The sequence below is a fragment of the Tachysurus fulvidraco genome, chromosome 2 (genome assembly GCF_022655615.1).
Source record: "Tachysurus fulvidraco isolate hzauxx_2018 chromosome 2, HZAU_PFXX_2.0, whole genome shotgun sequence".
NCBI lineage: Eukaryota > Metazoa > Chordata > Actinopteri > Siluriformes > Bagridae > Tachysurus > Tachysurus fulvidraco.
Genome location: NC_062519.1, coordinates 34,599,001 through 34,621,988, shown reverse-complemented (window position 1 = coordinate 34,621,988; position 22,988 = coordinate 34,599,001). Strand labels below are relative to the sequence as shown.

At 39.8% G+C, this 22,988-nt stretch overlaps 1 protein-coding gene across 2 annotated transcripts in view; it reads left to right on the top strand.

Moving 5' to 3' along the window:
* The window catches only part of adamts17 (ADAM metallopeptidase with thrombospondin type 1 motif, 17), a 132,934-nt gene that overhangs the window by 72,852 nt on the left and 37,094 nt on the right, over nucleotides 1–22,988 (top strand). Inside the window, exons 13-16 of one of the 2 annotated variants that reach the window (XM_027161123.2) lie at nucleotides 3,800–3,969; nucleotides 7,183–7,310; nucleotides 16,413–16,533; nucleotides 22,001–22,075. In XM_027161123.2, coding sequence (XP_027016924.1) covers nucleotides 3,800–3,969; nucleotides 7,183–7,310; nucleotides 16,413–16,533; nucleotides 22,001–22,075 — 494 coding nt within the window. The remainder of the gene's footprint in view (nucleotides 1–3,799; nucleotides 3,970–7,182; nucleotides 7,311–16,412; nucleotides 16,534–22,000; nucleotides 22,076–22,988) is intronic. The other variant, XM_027161129.2, reaches the window with a different exon arrangement.

The window sequence follows — 22,988 nt, the reverse complement described above, 5'->3', positions numbered from 1 at the left end:
CAGTCCACAAACACGCTTTAAATCATGTTTCATTTCTGCAGCGCTGCTCTCTCAGGACAGTCACAGTCACGACTTACTCCAAACCTGAACTGCTTAATGGCTTTGTTTGAATTCTGGCAGGAATTGAATTCCCTTATTACACTTCTGATGATTTTGACACTTTGAGAGTTAGTTCACAATGGCAATCAGCCTGCTGGAGTATGTGTGTGTGCGTGTGTGTGTGTGCGTGTGCGTGTGCGTGTGTGTGTGTGTGTGTGTGTGTGTGTGTGTGTGTGTGTGTGTGTGTGTGTGTGTGTGTGTGTGTGTTTGGCATGGAAATTCAGGATGTAATAATTCCTTGGATGAGTAGAAAATCCTCTTGTTGCTCTTTGCCAGTACAGGATGCAGTGCTGTAACAAGAGGTGGTCCAGAGGGATTAAGTAGCGTATTTTCTATATTAGTAGGTGTTTTTTGCATCTGCTATGACACAAAACAAAACAGTATTTATTTATGTATTTGTTTGTTTGGTTGTTTGTTTGTTTATTTATTTATTTATTTATTATTTTTATTTTTCATTGATTTTTCATTATTATTCATTAATAATATTAGGAGCAAAATCACGTTCATTTAGATATTTCCATACTGGCTATAACTGAGGAACATGTAATGTAGGTGAAAGGTCAGCTGTACACTTGCTGTCCGCAGTCTTATTTATTACAGTGCCTGAAACATTAGTAGAGTTTATACAGTAAAGTGATTTATATACTAATTTTAACTCATAGACACATTCCTTTGCATACTCGTTTAATCCCATGTTCTGGGAAATTGATCTCTGTTTTATCTTAAACTTTTTGACCTTGGCTTCATGCGATGTCATGTGTGACTGCACCGTGTGGGATAGCAATCTGCAATCTGCTTCCAGGAGATGGGCAATGAGTAACATGCTTGGTTGTCATGTTATTTCATATTTCAGGTTTGGTGCAAAAGCCAAATGTGGTCTGCATTTACAATGTGATGTCTTGTAGATAATGTTAAAAAATAAAAAGCAAAACGCTATACAAACTCGGAAACCGAGTAAAGGCTAGGTAAGTAAATAATACACAATTGAAGTAAACAGAAAACTTAATATGCATTAATAACAGGAATAAAGGTTTATTTTTTTTATTTAGAAAGCACTTCTGTGCTGAAATTTGCATTAGCAGGTCTGTGCTGCAATTGGAGATGTCCTCCATGAGCCCATAATCCATCCAAGGGACAGACTGGAGCATTTTGGGCTTTATGAAAAAATATCCTAATGGCTAATTTATGCTTAACCAGAAATTCTCCTGAGCCAACCAACACACATTTTGGACCTAGAGTGGGAATGTGCATACAAAAGCTCTTCATCTCAAACAATAAAAAGAAAAGATTTTGTTAGAAGTTTTAGAAACATTATAAACTTAAACTTAGCGTTGATGGCAGCAGTGAGAGTCCTGGAAGACTGAATGTTTAACCCAGGTCCCGACCCCGTTTGCAGCTTTTCAGACCTCAGGATTATGATCTAGTCTGCGGTTTTGTCTGTGTGTAAAGTGAGAGGAAGCCCTTGGGCCAGAAAAACGTGTTCCTACATGGCTACAGCGGCTCAGAGACCAATTCACTTCTTTGTGGTCCCAAAACAGACTGACAGAGTTATGAGCTTTTAAACAGAGGTCACTTCTTCTGGTCACAGGCCATCGCTCTAGAGAGCTACACATAACACGGACGATCATCCGGATCACACATGGTGTGCACCAGATACTGACCTCAACTCAGATCCCTCAGGAAGCTCTATTGTGCCACATAATACCACAGTTTAGTTTTTTTTCCCAGTTTTTCCATTTCAACTCATTATGTACCACACTTTTTATCTTTGTTTCAGCATGTTTAAAGAGGTGCATTTGGGTAAGTGCTGGAACATTTTTTATAAAAGTGACAGTTCACTTGAGTCTTTATCAGCAGAAACCCTAATTGTATCCTGCTTTACAAATCTTAAAGCAGATTTATACCTTAAGTTATTCTTAAAGAAGTTACTATATACATTGCTATAGCATATTAAAAAAAAAGAAATATGCCGTTATTCTCCCTTAATCAAGTTGATTAGCAGGTATGTCTGGTGTCTTTTGTTTGTTTGTTTGTTTGTTTGTTTGTTTGTTTGTTTGTTTGTTTGTTTTATTAGTTAATTAGTTCGTTTTGTTTTTGAAAAAGAGCTAATTCAGCTACCAAGTAATGGAAGTTTCTCTCCTCTAAAGTCTTTGTAAATATCTTCCCCTGAGCAGTTGATCTCTGATGATTTGATGACTCTTCCACCTCCTCTTACTTGACTCCATCCCTTTTATTGAAAATTCATAGGTTTTAAAGGGGAAAGAGACAAAGCTCGGCGAAGTTAGAAGCTACTGTATAAATGAACACTACGAAAGGCTATAGCTTCAAAGAGAAAAACAGTGGAACAGAAGCCTTACCATACCTTGACTTTGTAAATCATATGATTCAAATGCATATGCTATATTAAACTGCACCTTTAAGTGATCAGTCCTAGTCCTGGTATTATAAATTTAACTACAAGGAATCAGGCTTTGTTTTAGAATTAAAATTGCTTTATAACGATCAACGTACAGCCATTTTTCAGTTCTGAGATAATTCGAATGATAAGAGAAGGATTAAAGACAAAGACTGTAACAAAAGCATCAGCTAAGGAATAAAAAGAACAATACTCTAGTAGAAGAGTTGTTTTAGAGCTGAGCAAACATTACATGAAATAAAAATGCCTGGGACATGAGTTATTTTAATACTATTATACACAAGAGTGACATATTGTATAGAAATGAAAATATTCTCATAGAGCAGAAGTGCAGAAGGTGGGTTTAGCTCTTCATTCTTACTCTCTCTCTCTCTCTCTCTCTCTCTCTCTCTCTCTCTCTCTCTCTCTCTCTCTCTCTCTCTCTCTCTCTCATGAATCAAAAGACAAAATCATAAATTGCCCCAGTATCAGTTCCAAATATTTACACCCACAAGAACGCCTGGATTTGTTGATTTCCCTGCGGAATATGCCGGAATGAGTCTGAGTGGGGATATTCATCACACGTAGGCTTGATTTACAGCAATAAATACCGCTTTATGACACTTCTGTTCAGCTGATTTAATAAAAAAGAAAAAAAAAGAATGAATTGAACGATTTTCTTTTCTTGAAAAAACAGACCTTGTTCCAGCTCTTTTAGGCAACATATCATGGGATCCTTGCTGCTTAGAAATGAATGCTAACTTAATGGTTTTGTTCTAATTACCTTGACTTCTCCCAGTCTGAGCCATTCAGTGTCACAGATACCATCTGCATTATATTTGACTCAGTAATTAACCTGTGAACATCAGTTTGACTAAAATGAATCGTTTTCAATTTCTGCTAAATGAAAAGCAGTACAAGTTTATATGGAGCATTCTAGTGATGAGAGTGTGGCTCATTCAATAGTCCTGTTAGTCCAGGTAAACCAGGTGTGTTTAATAAAGGGTACATGACCTCTGTACGTTTTAGTCCAAGTGATGGAGGTGTGGCCTCGATGCCTGTCAGTTCTATTCAATGAAGTGTGATCTTTGTATTAGTCCAAGGGGAAAAGGCGTGTCTACCAAAGAAGACATGGAATACCACTCCTCAATCCTGTGATTACAGTTAAAATAAGGGTGGACCTACATACATAAAAAATAATGTACTGATTTTATTATGTAGGCGTCATGTAGCCTTATGAAAGCTCCCCTTACAAACACTCAGGCTTACAGGCATAAAGTAATTTTGTGTTATGTTTTGTTGTAGACCTGGTCCCGGAGGGAAACAGTGTCTGGGTGGCAGTGTGGAGCATAAAGTGTGCGAGGGTCCTCCATGTGCCAAGGGTTCACCTACATTCAGAGATCAGCAGTGCCAGTCTCACGAGCGCCAGGTGGGCAAGAAGAAGAGCCAATTGTGGACAGCTGTTGTAATTGATGGTGAGGTCTCTCTCTCTCTCTCTCTCTCTCTCTCTCTCTCTCTCTCTCTCTCTCACACACACACACACACACACACACACATTGTGTATTGCATAATATTCTTTGGAATTAAGGCATGTTAATGGTAAAGACACTATTAAAGACGCTGATAGAAACCTGCCACATACTTTCATTAATTACGTACTGCTCACACACACAAACAGTATTTTTAACGTGCGTATGTTGGTTCAAGTCCCTTTTCATGTCAAGGGGCCGCTGTAGATTTTATGTCACAAGCTTCAGCTGTTTCTATGATCAGATTTCTGTTTTTGACTGACAAGCATTGATGTAAGTAGAAGTGTGGTCGTCCAATTTTGTATCTCATCTGCCTTCAGTTTCAATGCGCTGTGCATTCTGAGTTGACTTCACCATTGTTGTCTCACCTTACTGCCTGTCGAACTAGTCTAACCCTAATAATCGTTTATGAACATTCTTTGTAAACTCTTGTGGCTGTTTGATTTGGAAATCTTAACAGATCAGCAGTTTCTGACAACCCAAAAATGAAATGGAATAAAATGCAGGGGAAATGATACTGTTACTGTTAAAACTGGCAAATGATCAAGATGCTGAAAAGCACATGTTTGGTAAACCCTACAGCATGCATCAGACTGTGGTTGTCACGTGAAAAGGATTTAGCATTCTATAGAGGCCTTTTTTTCTTTAAATTTCTCAAATTGTATTAATCTTTGCTTTAGTGCATTACTCTGCACAATGTTTAATCAAGTTTTGATTTAGCTGAATTTCACTGGAGGAAATTATTTCAGCTGCCTTCCAAATGTCAACTTTTCACATGCGACCCAGGTTTTTCATAACAGGATGAGGAAGAAAATGTTTACTTGAAATGCCTCTCCTTCACACACACACACACACACACACACACACACACACACACACACACACACACACACACACACACACACACACACACACACACACACACACACACACACACACACAAAATATTATCCTTGTGAGGACCTTCTTTTGACACAACGCTGCACTGTAACTGAGTTTAACCATAACCTCTGGAACATAAGGAAAGTTTTTTTGTCTCTTTTAGTTTTTGGACATAGACCGTTTTCCTTGTGGGGTCCTTTCCTGCCCAGAAGGATGAAAGTCCCCTTTAAAACCTATGAATTTTCAATAAAAGGGATGGAGTCAAGTAAGAGGAGGTGGAAGAGTCATCAAATCATCAGAGATCAACTGCTCAGGGGAAGATATTTACAAAGACTTTAGAGGAGAGAAACTTCCATTACTTGGTAGCTGAATTAGCTCTTTTTCAAAACAAAACGAACTAATTAACTAATAAAATAAATAAATAAACAAACAAACAAACAAACAAAAGACACCAGACATACCTGCTAATCAACTTGAATGGATGGATGAAACTTCTATTAGGGTAGAGATTCTTTGATCTAACAGCACTAAGAGTTTTTTTATAGCACAGGAAGTATCATGCTGTTTGAAATTTTTTCTCTTTTTTTTCTTTTAAGTGGATCTAAATTATCTAGAGCAGTGGTTCCCAAACTGTGGTACCCACGTGAAGGAGGGGGTACGCGAACAAAATGCTGAAATGTACTGTTAATGCAATTATACCGCACCTAATATTCAACAAGACATGTATTTCTCAGACTAAATATAAAGACGTGCCCCCTCTAACAAAGTAGCCAGGTAGTGCCATAAAAGGTCATAAAAGCTCTGTAAAAGGTTTAGGAACCACTGCCATACATTATTAACAACTCTGTGCAGTAGCTGTTTGAATGTAAATTTGATGTGGGATAGATTTTAAAATGAGATGAGACAATGGTCTGAGATTCAGTCTGAAAATATATTTATATATTTAATCAAAAAGAAAATTGTTAACCATACGTTTTGTTTAACGCTTACTGAATCTAACCTTCCATCTAAAACGAAAATGAACCTCAGACTGAACACAGTTTTACATTTACAACCAAGTTAGCATCCTCCATAGACACAGCCAAGTTGATGAGGGGTTAACAGCTTTGCTTGAGCCAACAGTGGCCTTCTAACAGGCTTGGGATTTGTACTCACAACCTTCTGGCCACTGCTCAGCTTTGGTTGCCCCAGATTTAACATATACCTCATCACTGTCTTCTTCTGCTTGTGTTTTTTTCTTATTGCTGTTATATTATTTTCTCAGTACATAAGCACACAATTTCAATCAAATTCCAACACACAGGTTTGGTGTCGACAAACCTGCACTTTGACAACCTGCACCAACAAACTATATGTTCAAGACCGCCAACATCTTTCTTGCCCATCTATAGCATTCTTCTAAATTAGCGTCACTATATGATCTTGGTCTTAAACCTGTCTTTTACTAATTCTTTTTTCAAAAAAAAAAAAAAACACAGCCTAACTACTGGCACAATGTACGAAGCCAACTAGTTGAAGTAAAGGTTTGTCTTCGATAAATCTTTAGGTGTTGTGTGGATCTTGACAATCTCACTTTTTTGGACTTGATCTTGACTTGGCCTTGTCCATACTAAAGATGTTGACTTGTTCTGGTCCAAGGACTTGACTTTTTGACTCTTTATTACAGCTTTACTCAATCCTTCTGTGGAACCTATTTTAGGTTCTTCATCATGGCACTATATACAGTACAGCCCAAAAGTCTGAGAAACACTGTAAATTTGGGATTTTATATATAAGTTTTGAAAATTTTTAAACAATAGCAGGACATTCTCAGTATATTGCATATGTTCTTCTTCTTTCGGCTTTTCCCTTCAGGGGAATCATCTCTCTCCACCTATCCCTATCTTCTGCATCTTCAACACTTGCACCCACTAGTCTCAGTATTAGTATTAATTCTGTATTAGTATTAATTACAAAAGTAATATTTCATATAAAAGATTCTGCAATATTTCTGGGTGACCATTTAAAATGAAGCAAAATCCTATGTGCAAAAGGTCTGAAGTATTTGATCTAACATGGATTACTTATCACACAAACTGTCATTAATGAAATGGGAGACATTCCAAATTCAAGATTCTTTTTTCATCTCAATTTACTGCTGATAATATCATTTGTAATATAAAACTTTGCCTATAAATAGAAGAGAATACAAAATAGAGTCATTTTCAAATGTTTCTGGAGTACTTTTGGACTCCACAGACAAATAATATAAATGACCGTGATTGTGTGTGTTCTCAGAGAAGCCGTGTGCTCTTTACTGTACGCCGGTGGGCCGCGATACACCGATGCTGATGGCTGAGCGTGTGTTAGACGGGACTCCGTGTGGACCCTATGAGAGTGACTTGTGTGTGCACGGGAGGTGTCAGGTACTGTACTTTTTACTCTTTTTTTTTCAATTTTTATAATGCATAATTTTATAATTTATAATTTTACCAAATATTTATTAATGGTTAATTATGAACATTGCCAACATGCTATTTTGGCATTATTACTCCTGCCAATGCCAACTGGTAGCAATAAGTTTCCCTAAATTAGTACAAAACTAAAAAAGCAAAACTACATGGCTTAATGTAAGCAATTTTGGTTCATTTCTTGATGAACAATTGATTCTACATTCATACATACATGCAGGAATTAACATTAACATTTTTAATTTTGAGGAAATCCATTAAAATCCACTACAATGGCTTTCAGTGTGGTAACTATCATACAGCTGCACTCAAGATGCTCTATTTGAGATGATGAGAGGTTCTGTTAATCATTGCTGGCTTTTAAATAGGGCAGATAGAAACACACACACACACACACACACACACACACACACACACACACACACACACACACACACACACACACACACAGTGCAAAGTGGTTAGAGTCTCACCCACAGAGCTCTCTTTCACTCACAGCTGAATCGATGCTGACTCAGTAGTTGGATGTGTGTGTGTGTGTGTGTGTGTGTGTGTGTGTGTGTGCATGTGTGTGTTGTATGTAAACTGTTTTCCACTGATGCTTCATTTGTTAACAATGTACATGTTTGTTCGTGTATGTCCACTTAGGTTTGGCTGCAGCACAACATTCAATTCTTGCATGCTTTATACTAACCTCTCTCTTTTGCTCTCTCTCTTTCTCTTTCATGCAAACATACACATATGCACACAGCCTTTCATCTGTTATCTGTTTCTCACTGTCTCGTGTCTTCACTACATTCATAAAACTTGGTAGAGAGCGAGGGAAATAGAGGAAAATAAAGCAGAGCATGAAGAATCTTTAAGGGTGAAGATACAGACAGATGTTCTTAATGTAGACTGTCCACATGCTGAGACAGCATAGTCAAACACAAACACACACACAAAACACATGTCGGATGTCAGGCAGATGTGGCAGTAAACAGAATTACATAGAGGACCATAGTATACAAATTATTGCTCAATTATATAAGAAATAGAACATAGTGGGACATGCTGCTGTAGGAAATAATCAACAATGACATGGTGTGATAAAATTACCACCTCAATAATAGCACTGTCCCAAGTATTGTATTTTTAATATACAACAAGAATGTGAATGTTGGCAAATGTATTGAAACAATTTGGTACCATATTTTACACACAAATAGACATACATGCATGTGCACAGTTAGAAATTTTTTTATAATCACCCAAAGAGCTTTTTATTGTCACTGGATTACTCATTAGTGAGAAATATACATTCATTCATTCCTTTTCTACCGCTTATCCGAACTATTCTTGGGTCACAGGGAGCCCGTGCTCAGGCGTCATTTCCCTATCGGCTATCAAGGCAGGATATACCCGTAGGGCGCACACACACACACTCTCATTCACTCACACAATCACACAATTTTCCAGAGATGCCAATCAACCTACCATGCATGTCTTTGGACCTGGGGGAGGAAACCGGAGTACCCAGAGGAAACCCTCAAGAACATGCAAACTCCACACACACAAGGCGGAGGCGGGAATCGAACCCCCAACCATGGAGGTGTGAGGCGAACGTGCTAACCACTAAGCCACCGTGCCCCCCATAAATATACATTTAAATACAAAAATAAATAAATAAATAAACAAACAGAAATGTTATATTCCCATAAATCGCTTTGATGTCCATTGTTAAAAGCACTATACACAGGGATGCACACAACTGGTGCGCAGGTGTTCATCTGAACCCAAAATGAAAAATGCGCGCTGTTAATATGCTCTAAACGCTCATGTGCGTACCGACGTCGTCGACGGGCGTTAATGCACAGTCAGCATTTTAGATCGATTTAGATTGAGGTTAATACTGTGAGAGATGTCCAAAAAACAGCAAACTTTAAGTAGCTTCTTTGGCATTCCGCCACCTCAAAAGATGTCAATGTCGGTACGTACAACGGCATTTTACCGAATCTACGGCAAATGGTTGCGATCGGGGATTCCCTTGTGCATGTTCTGTGCACTGAACACACCCTTGAGAACTGCGCCAAATCAGCTGATCGGGGGGTGTCTTATTGTGAGACGTTTAATCGATCCGTTATCAAGCTATTACAGTTTTATTTATTCAGAGGTGGAGCAAAAAATATACAAGTGACTCCACTATAGAGAATGGATGCGTTTAAAGCAAGAAGGAAAGCGATTGGCAGCATCTTCTGTGTATGACTTGGTCAAGAAGATAGTTAATACAAGCGATCCAGATTGTTACTGCAACATTTACAAGATTCTTAAATTGTCCCTTACAATTCCTCTGAGCAGTGCTGCTTGTGAGAGGGTTTCTCGCACCTCAATATAATAAAAAACAAGTACAGATCCCGTCTGTCACATACTCATCTTTCAGCCCATTGAATGAACAATTCACTTGTCAAAGATGAGTACAGATACATTTGACCCAAAGCCAGCAGTAGAGCTATGGATGCAGACAGCCCATCGTAGACTTAACCAGGGAGGTGCAACCACTTCCACCACCCAGGAGGCTGTAAGTTCATCCTGTACTACATTTGAAATTGAGGACAGTGAGGAGGGCAGTGAGGAAGATGATGTTTAGTTTCGCTGCGCAAAGGGTGAGTACCAGTTCCATTCTCTAAGTGCTCTCCTGAGAACCTGGCTAAAAAAGTTGTGTGCATCCCTGACTATACAAATAACATCGAATTGAATTGAATTAATTTGAATTGGATTGGCTTGTACACTTACATTCATATAACTACACTAGGTAGTGTATGTAACAATGTTCCCTAAGTAGGGAACAAGACACACACTATGGGAATGCCTCTTTGCTGAAGCAAAGGTATGAAGCTGAAAGGTATGAAAACAGGCCAATCCTTTGGCTCAAGGAGGTCATGTGGCAAAGCAAAACTTGGAAGCACTAATGGATGCTTGGCTTGTGGCAAGCAATGCAGAGTCTTGTTCTTTTCTCAGGTAAACAGGTTGCATACATAACCTAGTGTAGTTCTATTTCAAGGGAACTCAATGCTGCATTATGGCTTGTCACTATGAGAACATCAATTCCAATGCCAGCACATGCTGGGAAATTACTGTCTTACAGGGCCGTGAGAATGGCACGTGCAACTACAGGAACAGAACACCAGCTAGCCATATCAGACTAGCAGAACAGAGGACGTACGCGACATGCTCAAGCAATAGGCAGACGGTGTGGGATGCAAAATAGCATTGCCCATACCCAGAGCAAACTCCAGGTAGGAGGGGGTGGTTGATACAGTAGGTCCTGTAAGTCCAAAACTTTCTTTAGAGATGTCAAGGCTAGATGAGAGTTGAGGCTTTAGAGTAAGACACTTCTCAGAAACAGACTCCATAAGCTCAAAGGGAGATTTCTAGCAGCCCCTCTAGGACCACAGAGAGGCCCGAAAAGGGGAGATGTGGTCTACAAGATGGCCTCAGACTTCTTGCACCATGCAGAATTCGTGAGACCAGAGGGTGCCTCCCAAGAGGCCCCTAAAATGTTTGCATAATTTGCAGCAATGGCTGCCATGTACATCTTTAAAGTGAAGGGTGTTAAAGCTTTCAGAAAGGTGTGTCTTTGAGTTCCAGCACTAAACCAATGGAGCAGTGGACTGGGATTTTTTTGGTGCTGATCACACCTGTGGCAAAATAGAATCCATTATAATGTATACAATTTTCTTGGATGGAGCCCTAGCATTCAGTATGGTCTCTTTAAATGAGACCAGATATCTAAGCAATGGTCCCTCTCAGGTGCCAGACCCAGAGTTAAAATATCTAGGGGAAATCAGGTCTAGAATCCAGACTTGAGTGGGCTAGCATGGAGCCAACAAGAGAAGGAGAACTCTGTCCTGGAGCAGAGGCAAACCAGTGAAAAGGCATACAGATGAAGTCTCTGGCATGTCTATAAAATAGCATTAAACCTCAAAGTTTGAAAAGGCCATTTTCTGGGCATCAGCTTTTGCCTTGACAGGAGGTATGCTCCCTGTTTATGTGCCTTGGGGTGTAAATCTGCAATAAAGTCCTTGGTCTCTGCCCAGAGGTGGATCTTCTGCAACAGTCTGAACAATGGGCATGAACGCTGACCACTCAGATGATAAATGTAAGAAGCTACTGTGGCATGGCCATCCAGACTAACACATGGTAGCCCCTGAGTTGTGGGAGATTTATGTGCAACGAGAGATGAAGTCCTTCCCATAGGCTTCAGGAAGGTGGTTCTCTGATAAGGAGAAAGCACACTCTATTCTGGGTAGAGTCCCAAAGACCAAACACAGCATCTCAATGTCTGGCCACCATATCTTTCAACTGGGCTAAGATAAGCCAGTTGTCTATATAATTGAGTATCTGAATGCCCTGGAGATGCAAAGGAGTCCGAGCAGCATCCATGCTTTTTGTGAAATTAGTGAAATAGACAAAGCTGGTCTGAACAGAAGAATACAATTCTGGCACACTTCTCCACATCTCCAAAACCTGTCTTTCATATCTATCATCACAAACCAGTCCTCGGATCTGATTTGTGAGATAAATAGTTTGCATCTTGAACCTGTATGACTGTATTGTACGTTTCAGAGCAGCAGATCTAAAATTGGATGCAGTCTAGGAATTTTCTTGGGTACTAGAAAGTAGTGATGGTAAAAAACGTGTAAAAGTCTCTCTCTGTAAGGTGAGCGTGTTTTATGGCCCCTTTGTCCAAGCATGACTGCAGTTCCTGCAGGAGGACCGAAACCTGCCCTGTGCTGACAATAGTGGGTGACAGGACTTGAAAAGCAGAAACAAAGGAGAAAAAATGGATTGTGTATTCTTTCTCTATGGTGTCCAGAACCCATGAAACACATTTGGCAGAAGCTTCTATGCTGGCAGGTGGTCTGACAGGGGCCCCGACGTGTCTCCAACTGACCAAGCACCTTAGCAACATTAGCCTTCCTCTTCTGCTTGATGGATCTAGGCTGAGGTTAACTGCTAGATGAATGGCCTGGGCTTCTGGATTTGGGCATCTGCTTTGTGGCATGGAGGGCAAGGTCGGAGGAGTTCAGCTACCACCTCAGGGTTAAGACCCTTGCCACAGTCCAGGTCTTTATGTCTGGCCTGCTGCCATGTAAGCTTTGCTTACAAATGCCATTGTAACCTGTATCCATGCTTGCTGAGCTCTACACAAGTTGAATAATTAGAGGATGCTGGGGTAAACGCATGAGCAGAATATGGGTTTTTCCACAATTTGGCACCTCAGTGTGGAAGTCAAGAAAGAAATGGAGCTTTCTGAGTGGAGGCAGCACATGGCCTGATGTCAGGTAGCGGTCATCAAGCTTTGAACGGACAACAGAAGCCTGCTCATCAGGCCAATCCAAATTAAGTTTTTAAATGGCACGTGTAATCACCTGCAACAGCTCTTCAAGTGCCACTGATTGCTCCTTCTTAGGATGCAATTCAGTGGCAGCCTGCTCATCATCATCCACAGCCAGCCTGATGCAGACAATAACAACATTTATATAATTTGATTGGGAGAAATCATGAAGCAAGCTCCTGAAGCAGAAGCGAAGATGTCAGAGTCAGTGGAAAGGACAAGAGAAAGGGATTTGTTCCATTTTTGCCAACTCAGTCATCCCCATGACTGAACTGGACGCACTGCTTCGGCAGATGAGGAACCTGAGCAATGAGGTGCAGGCACTTGGCTGGAGAAAACTGGAGCTTATGAAGGGAAAATGGCTCCCATGAGAGCCGTGTGCATGCTGCTCACCCAGACAAACAATGCAAAAATAATGTGTGTTATCTACCTTGCTGTAGCGCAGACATGGATGCACACATCTGAATAGCTTAGAAGACATAAATAATGCCTAGTCTTATGTATATATCTCCTTTTCCCTATTCTTGACAGACAAACACCAACTCATACACACAGCACTTCCTGAAGACAAAGAAGCTAGAGGGATGTGATGTAGATGCCCTTGTATAAACTTGCTGGCATGCATTGCTTCGCAAATGACCTCCTTGAGCCAAATGATTGGTGTTTTTTTCACACAGAGCTTCAGACACCCCTTCCACAAAGAAACGTTCCCATAGCATCAAATCATTATGTAACATCGGGTTTTCTCTAAAGGCACTTTTTATTTATGTTTTTATATATTAATTTCCCTTCGCTAATTAATACCATGCCTGTTTAAATTGAATGCTATCCAGATCCTTAATAAGGAAATATTTGGAAAGGAAATATTTAGATTTTTTTTTTATTACTATTACAATGTTAATTAATATTATTACCATGTCAAAGGGCATTTAAAATTTTTTAATTCAGTCTGCCATAATAACTATACCAAATTCTTTCTTTCTCTCTCTCTCTCTCTCTCTCTCTCTCTCTCTCTCTCTCTCTCTCTCTCTCTCTCTCTCTCTCTCTCTCTCTCTCATGTTTAACACATTAGTACATGTGGAAAACCCCCTGTGAGGTCATTTCAAAGGCTAGTCTCCAGTCTATAGCTGTGAAATGAGTCCACACTTCAGCTGCATCCTGTGCTTTAGTTTGATTTTTCCTTTTTTTTTTCTTCTATGTCTGTTTCTATCTAGCTGATTCACACACTATGGAAATGTTGGCTGTCTTGAAGAAAGTTATACAACTACTTATGTGCTCTTTGTGTGTTAGAGAGGACTGTGTTGAGGTCTTGTTTATAGTATCACATTTCGTTCATGATGTAATAGCTCAGAGATCATCTCTATAATCCTTATTAGTAATCCAATGACATGCTGTTTATGACATTTTTAAGCAATAAGTGAAACCTGAGCAGAGAAGAAGGTCTTTCACTGCATCTTTTTGTCATTATATGAAACTAAAGGAGCATGAGACTTTCACCAGACATTCACCTTATTATTGTCTTTTGGTGAAGTAGAGCAAAATCAAGCTGTCACAAACATATAGGTTTGGCTAGAAGCACTGAGCAAAAATATAAGCCTAAGAAAACAGCCCTGAATCCAAAAGTGATCTCAAAAAGTGTGACCTCACCCCCAAACTTATAAAAAGTTACACTATCCCTGTTTGTTTTCTAATACAGAACAAAAGTCCTATGATATTTAGCATTTTCTGTAGTCTTTTTCCCATAGCAGACAAAACTTTGTCATGTGCCTGTCCCAAAGAAAGTATACAATCCCCTCTGATATTATAGGAACAGCAAGGTCCATTCTTTTATTTTTGCTATACACTGAAAACATTTGCGTTAGAGTACAAACTATTATGAATATGTGATTATAGCCATAGTACATATGCGATTTTAGTTCAGCTTTCATTTCCTGATATTTAAATATAGACATGCTAATAATATAATGGCCATTCAAACTCAAGCTCCATGACACTACCACCACCATGCTTCACTGATGAGCTTGTATGTTGTAGATCATCAGCAGATCCTTTCTTCCTCCACACTTTGGTCTTTATCTTGTTTTGGTAGAGGATAATCCTGCTTCTATAACCATTGTGGCTCATTTCTGTATTTCTTTCTGCTGATGACTGGCTTGCATCTTGTGTTATGTCCTCTACATTTCTTCTCCCTCCATCACTTTGTTCATTTAAGTTGTTTGCTAGCAGTGATATCAATACACGGAGCTAGCATAGACATAAAAATGAGCTACATACAGTAAAAACCTACATACCCAGTGAGAACCTGGGTATGAGCAGGGTTAAAAAGTGTACTTCAATCAGCCACTAGAGGGCCCCAGAGACATTTTGGCTTCTATTTTAACTCCATGATAATAACGTTCACCCGTATGTACAATTTAACGGAATATTCTTCCTCTCCATATCCATGTCTGCACCTCTACTGCACATTTTAAAACACAATTCAAGGTTGATCTATTTCACTTTGCCTTTCCACTCACTTATTGCCTCCATTTGCATCTGCTTTACTGTGCTATCTACTTTTAACTTTTTTAATGTTACCTCATAATTACTTAGACATACATTACTATTACATATTCCTGGAAGATACTTTTTAATTCAAGTTCAGAAAGAAATAGTGCTTCTATGAACAATGTATTCATATTAAGTTTACCTCCCTGATATTATTTATTCTGGTGCTGTGAAAAAAACACATAGATAAAATGCTATATTATTATATCGCAAATGGATGAAAGCCATTTAAGCAATCCTACAGGCACAACAAGTAAATAGACAGGTTTTTGGTAATCCTAGGAGCAATATAATAGTGCTGAGGCTTGTTAATACACACTGAGACAATAGAGATACTTTGCAATAACAGGGTTTATATACAACCAGAGTAATGAGATCCAGGTGAGCTTAATTGACTGAGCTGGTGGTTAGTAAATAGAAGAGCAAATAGCCTGAAAGTCTAGCCATGTGTACAGCTGGACTGAGAAGTGACCAGGATTATCGGTTATCCTGAATCACTTCTTCAGATGTAAATCACTTATTAATTCACATCTAAAGAACAAATCTTGATGCCAAGAAAACAAAAGGAGTTTGCAAAGACTGTCCTGTTCCTGCAGAAAATGTTGATCCCGGCCATATCGACAATTTCTTTTGTTTGTAGCTGTTTGGAATATTCCCTATTTATTTTAATTTCTCAAAATATACAAAAATGGGCGGGGGGGGGGCAATTATATTTACAGGTGGCAGCACCTTTGTAGATTCACAGATGCTAAAGTATGAATTACTCATAAGAGTCTAGATTTTCATTGGCATGCATCATAAAGCAAATAGCGAGGCAGCAATGCATAGAAAAATAGCTAAATATTGGGATCAACATGCAAACAGAACACAGTAACATATTTATTTTCTCAGAGGCTTATTTGTATATCTCAGACATTTGCAATAAGTCTTTCAAAAGCCAGTATTGCAGTAAGGATTAGCAAACACTGTATCATGCTTCTGTATTAGTTACTATTGCAGGAACCTCTACTCACTGTTACTCATTGCTACTCACTGCTACTCAGTAGTCTCTTTGTTTTCCCATACGTCTGTAAACATAGTGTCAAAATTGTACCATTCTAATTGTTTTGTATTTGAACTTTCATTTGCTTTAGAAAATCGGCTGTGACGGGATCATCGGGTCCTCAGGCAAAGAGGACCGATGTGGAGTGTGTAATGGAGATGGCAAGTCCTGCAAAATCATCAAAGGAGACTTCAATCACAGCAGTGGCATGGGTAAGAGACACACAATGCATATTATGGCATATTAAGGATCATATGCCAAAGATTCATCCTTATATAAAGTAATACGAGTGTGTGGTGTTTTCATTCGTGACGTCTTTTTGTCTGATGTCTTTTATGTTAGCTTGCACACAAGACATGAAGAATGTTGGAATTGGTTATCTGCATTTGTTGTGTGTGTGTGTGTGTGTGTGTGTTTGTGATATCTCTGTTGCATTCTCTGATACCTGTATTAATGCATAGTTAAAGTGTCTCTTTTTTTTGTCCATGGCAGCTGCTGAACTCTCATGACCTTTCTGCAGAGTTAAACAAAAAAGAAACAAAAGTGTCCAGAAGCCTGAAGGCAAACCTAGAGATTTCAAATCCTTTTTAATATACAAAAAAACAAAGCAGTTTTTTTCAGTTGCATTACTTAGGCCACTCGCTTAGGCTATAACAGCCCAGGAGCAGTCAGCCTGAATGCAAACACGACAAACAAATCTCAAATGCTAATGGACGTGGGAATTTGCTTCTGGTAGCAGTCTGGTAGAAATTAGCCTCATATCGAGTTCTAGGCAATATTTAGCCTGGCAGAATCACCAATCTTGAAAGTATGAGCTATTAGAAAGGAGAAAAAGACTATAAATTCTTCTATTTAGTCTATAGTTATGTACTTGTATCTATTTACTCTACAGTTATGTATTCGTTTCTGCCCTCATTAGAGGCAAAACATTCCATTCTTTCAGGACACCATCCTTTAACCTGTCAATTCATTCATATGATATGAATTCATATCATAATATGATATATTTAGGTTTCAGCTAGTTTGTACTGAATACTCACCGAACAAATTATATTCAATTCTTTATTTGATTAAATTGTGTGCACCACAAATCCAGTGCAAAATTAATTAGGGATTAGTCCAGGGGCACCTGGGATAGATTTTGTGTCCAGGCTATTAGGTTTTTTTTCAGACAAGTAGGCTCAACAGCCAAGGAAAAAAACATGTTTTCTAGTTTTTATATATATTTTAAACATGTTAACAGATTTTATATGCATATAGTGTTGTTTAAATTTAATGTGCTTCATGAAGTTGTGTTGCATAGATGCTATATGCTATAACTTTAGTTTGTTTAGCCTTTCCTTCAGAATTTTCTGATTTTGCAACAACAGAAATGAACACAAAAACAAAAACTCAGCAATATTCTGAGGCGCCTGCAAGTTTTCCAAATTACAGCAGATTTTCCATAGAATTGGGCCAAGATGCATCATGTGACATCATACCACACAAGAGAGCCAAAGCCCTCTTTGATTTATGTGCGTCAAACATGAGTAATCTATCCTAGAAAGTAATTACTGTACCTACAGTACTATGCAAATTTTTTAGGCAGGTGAAAAAATGCTCTTTCAAAAATGTATAATTTATTTGTTTATTTTTTATAAATTTACAAAATGCAAGGTGAGCAAATCGATATTTGGTGTGACTACACTTTGGCTTGAAAAAGCTGCATCTTGCTCATTTTGTACACTTTTGCACACAAAGTCAGGGATATTTGATGAATGATGAAACAATTATACAGAGGAGGTCCTAATGATCATCAGTTTCCTATGTCAGTTAAAACACGGTCATTAACTAAAACAGAAACAGCTGTGTAGGAGGCTTAAACCTGGGTGAGGAACAGCCACTACCAACTCTGCTACTAAAGTAAGGTTGTGGAAGACAGTTTCTTGTCACAGGTCATACACCACGGTAAGACTGAGCACAGTAAAAAGACGTAGTGGTCAGCCAAGGAAAATAATTCTGCAAAGGAAAGACACATTACGCTTACTTTCCTCCCACATAAGACGATGTCCAGCAATGCCATCAGTTGAAAAACGGTTGGGAATTAGTGGCATCTATGTATACCCATTTATGTTCTGGAGAAGTCTGGTCAGAAGTGGTCTTCATGGAAGAACTGTGCAATCAGCGCATCTTTTTCCCCCGGCCATGTCTGACTTTCCCCCGCTCAGGTGGCGTCCATGTTGTCAGAGGCACAGAGAGGTCTGCTTCACATGAGGCCATTTAAGCTCTATCTCAGGTGTGCGGGCTTTTATCCTCGTAGACATCCCCTCGGGTTTTTAAGGGTTATGCGCCGTTGGCTTTGTACCCTTCTTATGTGGAAAAGACCCCAGTTCCTGGCCTTGTTACCCACTCTAGGAGCGTGTCACCCTCGCAGGACTCTTTTGATGGATGCCTTGGATCCTGCCCAGAGTCTATAAGAGGGCCCTCATCTCTCATAGCTCATAAATTGCCTGGAGATGAGGTACATGTTTCTAGCATTGAAACACTTTCTCACACACCTCTGGGGCTGCCATGTCTTAGTGCAGACAGACAGCACTGTGGTGGTGTCCTATATCAATCATCAGGGCAGTCTACATTTGTGCCCCCTGTTCAGGTTGGCGCAGCAGATTCTGCTCTGGGCAGAAACCTTTTTCTTTCACTGAGAGCGATTTTCATCCCAGGGCATGTAAATCGGGAGGCAGACTTCCTGTTGAGGCAGGTGCTGAGGCCTGGGGAGTGGCCTCTCCATCCCCACGTTGGAGCAAATTTGGAAGATTTTCGGCCAGGCGGAAATGGATCTGATCGCCTTCGTGGAGTCGACCCACTTCTTGCTGTGGTTTTCCCTTTCTCATCTGGCCCCTCTGGGCCTGGATGCCTTGGTATGGACATTGCCGAGGCTCCATCTATATGTCTTTCCCGCGGTAGCTCTGCTCTCGCAAGTCCTAGCTAGAGTTCTCCAAGACTGAGTCAACCTTCTGTAAGTTGCTTCTCGTTGGCCCTCTCGAGTTTGGTTCATGGTCCTAGTCTCCCACCTGGATGGCACTCTATGGGAGGTTTCCGTCAGCAAGGATCTCCTCTCTCAGGTGAAGGGGCAATCCTACACCACTGCCCTGAGATGTACAGTAGAAGCTCTAGGTTTGGCTTCTGAGGGGGACCAGTCCCTAAAGGCAAGTCTCTTATCTGAGGTGACAGAGACTCTATTGAATGCTAGGGCTTCCTCCACTAGGAAGCTATATGCTCTGAAGTGGAGGCTTTTTTGCTGCTGGTGTGTGAATGCTGTCAGGATCCAGTTCACTGCCTGATCGGTCCAGGTCTGGAGTTCCTGCAGTCTCGCTTTTCTCTGGGCCTGTCCTCGCCTACTTTAAAGGTGTATGTGGCTGCCATCGCTGCAAACCATGAACCTGTCTTTGGGTAGGCACTCTCTGGTCTCTTGCTTTCTGCATGGTGTCAATGCTCACTCCACTAGGGATTTTGCCTCATCCAGTGCCGTAGCTAAGGGTGTTCCCCTTGAAGATATTTTTTCTGTGGGAGTATGGTCCTCTCTGCACACCATTATCAAGTTCTATAACCTGGACCTGGACCAGGGTCCCCGGTCCTGCAGGGCTATTGATGTTCTGTTCCCAGTCCACTCGTGCTCTTTCACAGACTCTGGCACAATCATCGACCGGTGTGTGGTGGCATGGGTATTGGCATTCCCTTAGCATCCCGCCTTGACACAGCGTCAAGTTCCTTCGAAAGGGAACTGCACCAGGTTACGGATGTAACCCGGTTCCCTGAGAAGGGAACGAGATGCTGTGTTGCCTCAGGCATCCACTTGCTTCAGACAAATAGAAGCTGGAGTAATGTGACGTAGATGCCCTTATATGGACTTACTGGTGTGTAATCACTTCGTCTCGTGTCCTTCCTGAGCTTAAATTGCTGTGTGCACACAGAGCTTCCAACACAACTTCCTCACAGAAGCATTCCCATAGCGTCAGCCCTGGCACAGCGTCTCGTTCTCTTCTCAGGAAACCTCGTTACATACATAACCTGGTGTAGTTTCACATGGTTTCACTAGCAGAATAGCAGTCAGTTGGTAACCAAATAAATGTTAGATTTCTTGGCTGACCCACTAAGTGGTTTTGAAAAGAATCTTATGAAAAAAAACAAACCCAAATATTAAATTCACTTCAGATCTGTAATGTACTATCCTATTCCTGTGGTAGAGAACTGTAAATCCTTCATTCACTGTACAGCCACTTGGCACCCAGTTGTGTGAAATGAACTAAATCCCACACAGTTGCTCGTAAATCAGCACTGTTGCCATTTCAGCAATAAAGCAGATGCCAACTGGAAACATGGACAGTTTTGTATACTGTACATTTATTTCACTGCCTCTGTTTCCAACACTGAAATGATCATGCTGTCTTTGCAAATCCTAGACTGCCAGTCATCATCTCATCTGTCTAGATATATACAGTTAACACCAGAATTACTGGCACCTTCGATAGCAATGGTTAAAAACATTTACAAATAAATATCTTTGTTGTTAATGAGCTTTATAGCATAGGGTTAATGTGTGTTTTTGATATTTTTTTACAGACCATGATGTGTCTGAGCAAGAAAGAAACAAATCCAAATAATTTGTCAATTTGTATGCTTAGAAAACAATAGGGGAATGTTGCTGTGTATACATTTGCATTAGCACATTATAGATGCAAATTATATACACCATACAGTATATACAAACAATTGCTTCTGACATTAACCGGGTCTTAATTGACTAAATGTTACTGAATATCTACGTGTGTGTATTGAGAAATTTCTATAAATTTTGTTTATCTGGTTTTTATTTTTTTCCTGTAATATTGGACTGGAGCATGGGACACTTTCTCACATTCTTAAGGGTGGCAATAATTCTAGCATTATTGGAGAGAGAGACAGAGACACAGAGAGAAAGGTCGTCCTTCCCACCCAGAGAGCAATTATGCTTTCTATTCCCAGCCACAAATGGCTGTGGCACTGTCAGGATTGGAACTCATAAGGCTGTAATCTTCGACACCTGCAGCAACGCAAGCTCACACTTATTTTTTCCTACTGCAGTTTACCCCATCACATCACAACAGGCTACTTTTAATATATCATACATCGGATCATCGCTCACATCTCAAGTAATACCCTTTGCAGCAGCTTAGCACGCACGACTACACATATTGTGACAGTGTAAGGCTAGAAATCTGCACAAACAGCAAGCGCAGCAAATTTAATGAATGCATTGGAAAGTAAATACACAATGTGCAATTTCTCTATAGAACAGATGACAAAAGTAGCCAGCATGTGTGTGTGTGAATTTGAAAATACTGAGTGTAAACTGTAAGAAAGTGTACAGTACATCCTAATAGCAGACATGTCAAGGAATGTGTGTGTGTATATGCATCCTCAGTTCCTCCCAATCAATTAGGATACAAGGAATGATAGATGTTCTCTTCCTGTCCAAAGTAACTGAATGTCAGTCTTGATTACACTCAATACTGCTGACCTCAGCAACTGAGCGTGTTTGTACTTGTCCAAGGTGTGTGTCCTTGCGTGTGTCTGTTTCTGCACTTCTAAGCCTTAATTTTGAATGCCACCATTGGAGCACAGGAAGAGCGCACTGACCGTGTTCGGTTTTCTGTTCCCCAGTCACCCCTAGCCATTGTAAGAAGGTCTCTACGTGTGTGATGTCAAAATCCAGGGCTCTTCCCAAGTGTTTCTCATGTAAGACGCATGCTTGTGCATGGACACGTGGCTGTGTGTTCCTGCATCCTGTGTGTATGTGTGTGGGTGGGTGTGTGTGTAACCCAGACATTTTGACCCATCATGTACATCCTCACTGGTGTTTTCTGGGAAATGGAGCTACAGTCACTAGCAGCACTAAACCATAGTCTGATCCACTCTAACACAGTGTCACATGTTTCTTCTTCAGTTAGGAATGTCAACTTTTCCACTGAGTGAAACCCACTGCATGTTGTGATTTCAGCGTGTTTATTGGATGCCAAACCTGATCTGAAATCAGCGGATCGGAGTTTTTAGATATGTTTTAGGCATGTGCTGATATTTATTTTTACAGTATGTAAGAAGCAGATGTGGGAGTGAGGCTAAGGATGGCTAAAATGCAAGTCTGATATTCATAGTGAGCAGGAAGTAATCAAAGCCTACAAGGGTCATTAAAACTGCAAAGTCCAATAACACCATAACAAATGAGTGTTTTATTGCTTTTATACCATAGCAATTTGCCAAGTCCAGAAATGTATTCATTAAAGACTTATAATTAGCAAGCATTGCCAATGCAGACTCCATCCAAAAATGTAAAATATTCATCTTATCTATATAGAAAGCTTCCCTACAGTATATAAACTGTATACATCTGTTTACATGTTTATGTCTCTAAATAAGTTTCTACAGTATAAATACATTGATGTTTAAAAATGAATACATTAATATAGCATTAATATAAAGTTTGTAGCTGATACTACAGTAGAACTTAACATCGTCTGTCTAATCAGAATTAAGTTTTCAGCAATGCTGTGGTTAAGTAAATATATCATAATGTAATGAAAGTATACATTCCATATATTAATTCTATATTTGTTTAGGATTTGATTTGGGATAATTACAGTCCAAAGTTTAG